The sequence below is a fragment of the Eurypyga helias genome, unplaced genomic scaffold (genome assembly GCF_000690775.1).
Source record: "Eurypyga helias isolate BGI_N326 unplaced genomic scaffold, ASM69077v1 scaffold47877, whole genome shotgun sequence".
Lineage (NCBI taxonomy): Eukaryota > Metazoa > Chordata > Aves > Eurypygiformes > Eurypygidae > Eurypyga > Eurypyga helias.
Genome location: NW_010264677.1, coordinates 1 through 6,955, shown reverse-complemented (window position 1 = coordinate 6,955; position 6,955 = coordinate 1). Strand labels below are relative to the sequence as shown.

Here is a 6,955-nt window from a genome sequence, read left to right as displayed (position 1 = left end):
AATCCCAGAGGATGCACACAGTAACGCAGACGTCTCCCAAATGCAAGCCTTGCCCTGGGAAAGCCAGAAACCCCTTAAACAGTGACCTGGGTGAGATCAAAGCCCTTCAACATACGATGGCCAAGTCTTTGAGCCAACCCCAACAGCTTCTCCGACTTGAATTTCATCCATGAAGAACAGAACTGATTACAGACTCTCCCTCACACCATCCTGTTTCCTTCGGGCAGCCAACACTGCACACTGTCTGGCACCAACACTTTTCTTACACGTGAAGCCATCTTTTACCAAGTTTTCAGCGAGTGCTCCGACTCCTCTGCAGAGTCCCAGGCACACGACTCAGGCTTGCCGTGTCATCAGCTCAGCCCTGAAAGGTCTCACACACACTCAGGGCTCCCCCCCAGCTTTAATCTAGTGCACACCAAACTCCTACTCATCAGGCAGGGATGGGACAAACGTAACCACAATCATTGACATTCAGAAAGCTACAGCCCCAGAAGGCAGGACAGAGTATTTTATTTCTCTCCTATTTGAAACTGGTTTAAAGTAACAAAGCAAAAGCTCTCAAGCCTTCTCCACTATCAGTCTCGGGTGGGAACACTGCCAACGTCCGTGGGCAGAGGCCTGAAATGCTCCCTTTAATAAAGCCGATGAAGATATCTGCCTAGAGGTCTCTTTGGGAAGGGTCTGCCTGTTTAAGAGGCTGTTTCTGCTTCAACACACACAGAAGCATCTTCTTGTAGATAAACCTTGGACTTCTCTTCCCCAGCTGCCAACCATCTGCCACTGCGAGGCAGCACCAGATGGCAAGCCTGCTCTGCTTCCCTGCCTGATACAGCAGCTACTTGCTTCTCCCAACCCCCTCCAGAGGCACTTCCTGCTCCTCCTCCTTCTCGAATCTAAAGAGGAGATTGCAATTTGGAGACCACACTGCTCACTTGTTCAGCTTGACTCACCTGAACACAGGGGTCACCCGTATGTGGCTGGGCTGGGTTTGCTGCCTGGCCCGGCCCAGCCCAGCCCCCCGTGGCTTAGCAAACAGCCTCACTGATGCTGCAGCTTCACGTGGCAGATGAACACCGTCATCTCTCCTCTTGGCGAGATGTGCAGCACACATCTTGCTGAGGACTGGAGAGGCAGCCTGATGCTCCCCGACCACCCTCTGGGGGTCTGCTTCCCCCAGCTCTAAGGTTATCTAAGAGCCTCAGCTATTTCTTCTACAGCCAGTAGCCTCTTCCTGACACAACATAAAGCAAATGCATTAACAGTCTGTTCTTTAGAGAGAAATCAGAAGAAAATTCTGGAAAGTAAACAGCAGATTTGCTTGTTCAGGAAAAAGCCTTCTTGGACTCTGATTCCTTCTGCTGTAACTTCCGAATCAGCTCCAGTAAATTCATCTGCAAAGTCAGCTCCTGCAAAAGAAGATGTTTCTGCAAGAATAAGATGGTCCCATTCCCTGCTGCAGGAAGCAGAAAGGTCTGGTTTGTGCCACCCACTCAAGAGCTACTAATCTTCAGGGAACAAAAGAAAAACCACACAAGTACAAAACAAAGCCTTCATCTTGGTTAAGTATTTCTATGAAGTACAAGGCAGTAGTATCTTAAGAGATCTGCTGAAAACTGCAGCTGTCTTAAGAATCCCAGGGCTTTATGATCCATTACAGATTCAGAAAGGTTCCTTGTTGCCTGTGATTTAGAGATAAAAGCAGGGAGGGCTGCCAGTTCTGCAGGTCTCCCCTTCTGGAGCAGCCTCCACAAACAGGGCAGCAGCACATGCTGCTGCACATGCACAGCCACACACCCTGGAGGAGCTTCTCCAGGTCAGCTCAGCTCCCTCCCCTCATTCTTCAGCATCTTCAATGCCCTAATCCTTTTCCAGCAGGGAAGGGCAGGATGCAGGAGAGATCGCTTTGGGTACTCTCTAAGCCATGTGCTACACGGCTATGCTGGTGCATGAAATTCCCTCTAGGCATTTCATTCTCCTTCAAAAACTCCCTTGACCATGACTGTAACCAAGGGGAGATCACCATGTCATGTAGTCACTAACACCAGCTTACAGTTTCCTTACCATCTGCTGCTGCTTTAGTTACGTTTAGCCCACAAGCCAGTTAGCACAGAGACTACGTGGTGGAGCAGCTAAGTCAGTGAACCCTGTTCTGTGACTCAGGCTTGCAGACACTGCATTACGGTAATAAAAACCTATTTTTTGTAAAAAAAAAAAAAAAAATCAACTGCATAAGCAGGCATTCTATAAACCAGACTGGGAGGACACTCATCAGCTGACGGGAAACGCACACAGAACAGATTCCAGCAGTGATTTCTTATGCACCAGTGGCATTCACGAGTACAAACCAGGGTCTGGTTTGCCAGCTATTGTAAAGGCAAACATAAACAAACCCCAGCAAATAGGAACCCTGCTAGGAGTTACTACTTACAAAAATAACACAAAAGGCAGGGCAGGAGGGGAGAAAAAGAGCTGCTTTCATTATACAGATGAGGAATAGCAGCACAGGAAAAATAAGAGGCTTGTTCAGTTACACAACCAGGAGTCATGCGGGTTTCAGAAAATGCCTGTTTAACTAACTTAGTTCAACCATCTTTTCTCACTTGGTCTTTACCCAAGTGAAATTCAATCAGCTGGAAAAACAGACTTAAGAACAGCCTGCATTCCCTGCAAACTTCTGTGGCATTACAACAAGACTTTGGAAGTTTTATTTTTTTCATTCCTGCGGTGGCGTTAAGACAGAAGAAAACACCAGGTGACTGCTCACAAGTTTTCAGAGCAGATGCACTGGGGAGACTGAGAACAATTTTCTAATCACAGCCTGAGATCATTATCTCCGGCAAGTCACATGCAAGAATTAACAAGATGCCTAATAAAAAGACTTTCTGAAGACAATTTGTACAGACAAGCTAGGTACAAAAGTGATAAACCTACACAGCCACTTATTTTAGTATTATTCAAACCCATTCAAGAGTCACAGAACTGCAGGCTGTTGGCACAGCGCTTCTTCCCTCCACGCTGGGAAAACACCGCAGGAAGCTGGGGATGTTGCCTTACCTGATGGGTTTCTGCTCCTTCGTTATGAACCTGGTACTAGGTTTGCCCAGGGCATGTTGCCCATCAGCTGATGAGGCAAAGGACAGATCATTCTTCCTGACCCAGTGATTCAGAATCAATTAAAGAGCAAGATTTTTTTAAAAATTAAAGATATTAACACATGAGTACTGTCAGATCTTAGACTTCCTGCCTAAACACCAACCTGTGGGTTGGTGGTGATGTAGAAGCCAGACACCCCAGCCTTCTCCAGTGTGCTCTGTTGGTCTATCACTTTTTGGTCCAGTTCCAAGACTATCTTCTCATCCATCATCCGCTGTTCCTCTCGAATTCGTTGCTCCACAGCCTGAAAAAGATAATCATTGACAGAAAAAAAAACACGGAATGTCTACCTTCCTCCTATTTTCTCCTCATCTCTACATCTTTTACTGAAACCAAGGAGTGACTAGATACTGGAGCACTCCTGCTCTGATGAGTCCCAAGGACAGCAAGCACAGCCCCAGATCTTACCTCCACCTGCCATGACTTATAGCAAAGCTACCACTCAAGAAAATGCAGGGAAGTTGCTGGGACCAGACGCCTTTCTGGGTGTTTGGAGGCCAGGAAAGACCACGAGCAACAAGTCAGTATCTGAATGACTTTTCCTGATGAACCAACCTGTGAGCAGCAGGCTGCGGCTGAGCACACCAATAGCACAGGCTCAAAAGAAGTCAGCAGTCCAAGAATCACACACCCCGCACAGGACTGGTGAGAAAGACTTGCAGAAGTAACACAAGCTACTGAAGCTCATCGAGGTGCCAGCTTGGATGTCTCCCTGAGCCTCTATGTTCCCTGGATATAGAGCTGGAGCTGTAAATCACACCCAGATCCCATTCATTCACTAAAGGAGCTGAACTTCTCAAAAAACTAACCTTGCAACTGGAAACCAGTTTATTTTGTATTGACAACAGCAAGCTGAAGTCTTGCTTGGGACTACAGTGTGCCAGGTTTCTGTTTTTGGCAGACAGAGACCATTATCAAACGTAGAGTTTGCAAATAGCCCCAACCAGAACACAGCCCCTCCTGCCTCGACAACATCTGCCTAAACCTCAGCAGAGAAACCTCTGTATTCCCCTGAAGAAAAGGAGCACAGCGCACGTGCTACATCAAAGGCATGCTGAAAATCCAGAGCAGTGGGCACCCTCTAGGAGCAGTGGCACGCTCTGCTAGCTGCAGAAAGACAGTACTGGAGTAAACCCCAACCTGCCACAAACTCTGCCAGAGAGGGGAGAAGAGAGCCGAAGGATTGTGGGGGCTGAGGAGAGCCCAGCTCAAATGCATGTACGGAGGTGAGGCAGTCCAACCTCACTGGGCTGCACTGAGCAGCAGAATTCTTTCACAAACCACCAGGAAAGTCAGGAAGCATCGAATCCCCTTTAAATACACAGGAAGGCTCCTTCTCTCACAAGAAATAAATAGCACAAGTTTCAATGTTTTACTGGTACAATGCTGCCCCTTTGTAACACCTAAACAGAGGCAGGCATTTAGCTGGAAACATTCAGGGGGTAAATTATCCTTGCTGCACAGACAGGGAGAAGTCACAGCATCTGGGATTTCCTACACCAGTGGCTGGTAGTTCAAGACACCACATCCATCCAAAAGGCAAGCTGAAAGCCTGTATGCTGCTACAAATGCCGGGGAAAATCCATAATTTAAATGGCCAAGAAGAGTCTGGAAAACAGCTGTTTGCCTACAGCACAGGTGTTATTAGTGTCTGTCTGCAAAAGGCCTGAACTAAACCAAGAGCAGTTACTTCTTACCTGGGGCAGGAGCTACCTCACGTAACCTTTCTTGGATGTACAGCAGTCAGTTAGCATCTTACATTTTTAATTACATGCAAAGGTCTGGAAAAGCTTCATAGAACTACATGCTGTCAAGGAGGACACAGGACTCTGATCTACCAGAAGATCACCATGCATCAGCTGCTCCACAGAAAACACTTGGTGCAGGACCTTATTAGAAGAAATGTGAAAAATTCAAGACAACTTGAGCCTCAATAAAAGATGAGGTAGAGGGCTAATTGCCTCCTTCGCTATGGAATGCTAACGAACCTAAGAAGTTCGGTCCTTGCGCATTCTGCAGTCTAGAGGTTTACACTGTGGAAGACATGAAGGATTCAAATCTCTCATCCCCCAAAGACTTACTTTCTCCCCAGCCGCCCTGGGGGAAGAAGGAAGCACCACATCGTCTCCTCCATTTACTGTGCTGGAGGAGTGACTTTCTTGGGTTTGAATAAAACAGACATAAGTACCTACATACTAAACAGAAGATGCTTCTCTGTGTGTTGAGACAGAAACAGCCTCTTAAAAAGGGTTGGCACTTGATTCTGGGCTACAGAAAAGTGCCAAAATCATGGGAAAAATAAAGCTTGAACACAAGGCTTTTGCTTCAGCTCTCATGGCTAGAAACCTTCTACGATATGCAAAGCTTTTAAAGATGCTATAGGTTCCAATAGGAAGCCAGACATCTAAAAACTACATCTTGTATTAGCCCTGCTGGGAGCCCAGTCCCAAGCTATCTCATGGGAACTGGTGTTTGGAACCTTTAACCACAGAGAGCAGCTCCGATTAGATATGTACCAATTGTTACTGTGATGATCAATCTATTCCCAAAATGCTCTACAGCAGAAATATCAGAGCATAAAAAAGGGAAGAAGTAACTCTAATGCATGGGAAAACAGAAAAGAAAGGCAGTGGGAAGGTGAAACGAAGTAGGAAGAAGCATATCAGACAAGGAGAAATGGTCTACTTAACAAGTGAAGACAATATTGGAAATGCTTTAAAACAGGCAGTATTGCTTATTACTTGCTGCAAGCCTAAGTCCCTTAGAGACAGAAGTAACAGGGACAGCTAATAGAGGTCCAGCCTGGCCTTAGTGACCTCAATAGAAACGAGGGACGTAGATATACCAAAACAAAAGATCCAACAGCGAGTGCTGACACAGTGCTTGTCATGAGCAAAGTACAGGAAAGAGCCTGTATTCAAACAGTTATCGGTTTCCCTTGTGTGGAGTAAAGTAACTTCTGCTCTACATCTCAACTCCATCGATTAAGATAACTAACTACTTGCAATTTCCTTTACCTTATAAAACTGCCTCTATCTTATCACCAATAGGCAGATAAGTCCTTTAGGAACAAACAGGCCACTCATGCTGAAATACCTTTCTCTAAGTGCCTCAGGAATCTCAAAGAAACTACTTCTACGCTTAAGTATCTCAAGGCAGTTCCTCCTTATCAGTGCTACCAAGTAAAATGTGATAGAGTATTCTCTGCTTTCTACTCGCAATGATGTAATGGCAGATTTCACACACAGCTGCCATGCTTTCTATCAACTTGCTCTTAATCCATACACAGGCTTCAGCCTGTCGTGTAATGAAGACTTGTTAAAGCACTGTGGACAGCACTGCTCTTTTAGAGTTGGCTCCTGAACTCCCACAATTCCCAGATGACGCCTGGACCACAGCTATCTTAGATGGCAAGAGTCTGGGCCCCCAGTCCTGGGGGACAAAGGGAAGAGCAAGAGGAGGGGCCCCCCAAGTTGTGCTAGCAAGACCAGACACAATGGCTGGCAGCTCCCAATGCTGTGAGGGGGACACACAACTTGTTAACCCCTGTGGAGATGCTGCAATGCATGAGGGGTCCTGCAGCCAAGGGGCTGAGCCCTTCCCCCCGGAAGGGACACACCCTGTGCACCGCACCCCTCACCTGCATCTCCCGCTGCTGGGCGGCACGGAGCAGCGGCAGGTTGTGGGGCCTGCAGCACTGCTGGGCCTCCTTGTGCCGGTGGAAGAGCTCCTGCTTCAGCCCTGCGACAGGCACGGGCTGCGGGTCAGGGCACGGCCCCTCCCGCCCGCTACATGCGGC

The 6,955-nt window shown here is 47.3% G+C and overlaps 1 protein-coding gene across 1 annotated transcript; it reads right to left on the bottom strand.

Moving 5' to 3' along the window:
- Positions 1 to 1,325: 1,325 nt before the first annotated feature.
- LOC104502906 (protein DGCR6) lies at positions 1,326 to 6,897 on the bottom strand (the record flags this gene model as incomplete). Its single annotated transcript, XM_010156443.1, has 3 exons — positions 1,326 to 1,409; positions 3,260 to 3,400; positions 6,797 to 6,897. Coding segments are annotated over 3 exons (326 nt in total), but the record flags the coding sequence as incomplete, so codon positions are not given.
- Between the last annotated feature and the right edge of the window lie 58 nt (positions 6,898 to 6,955).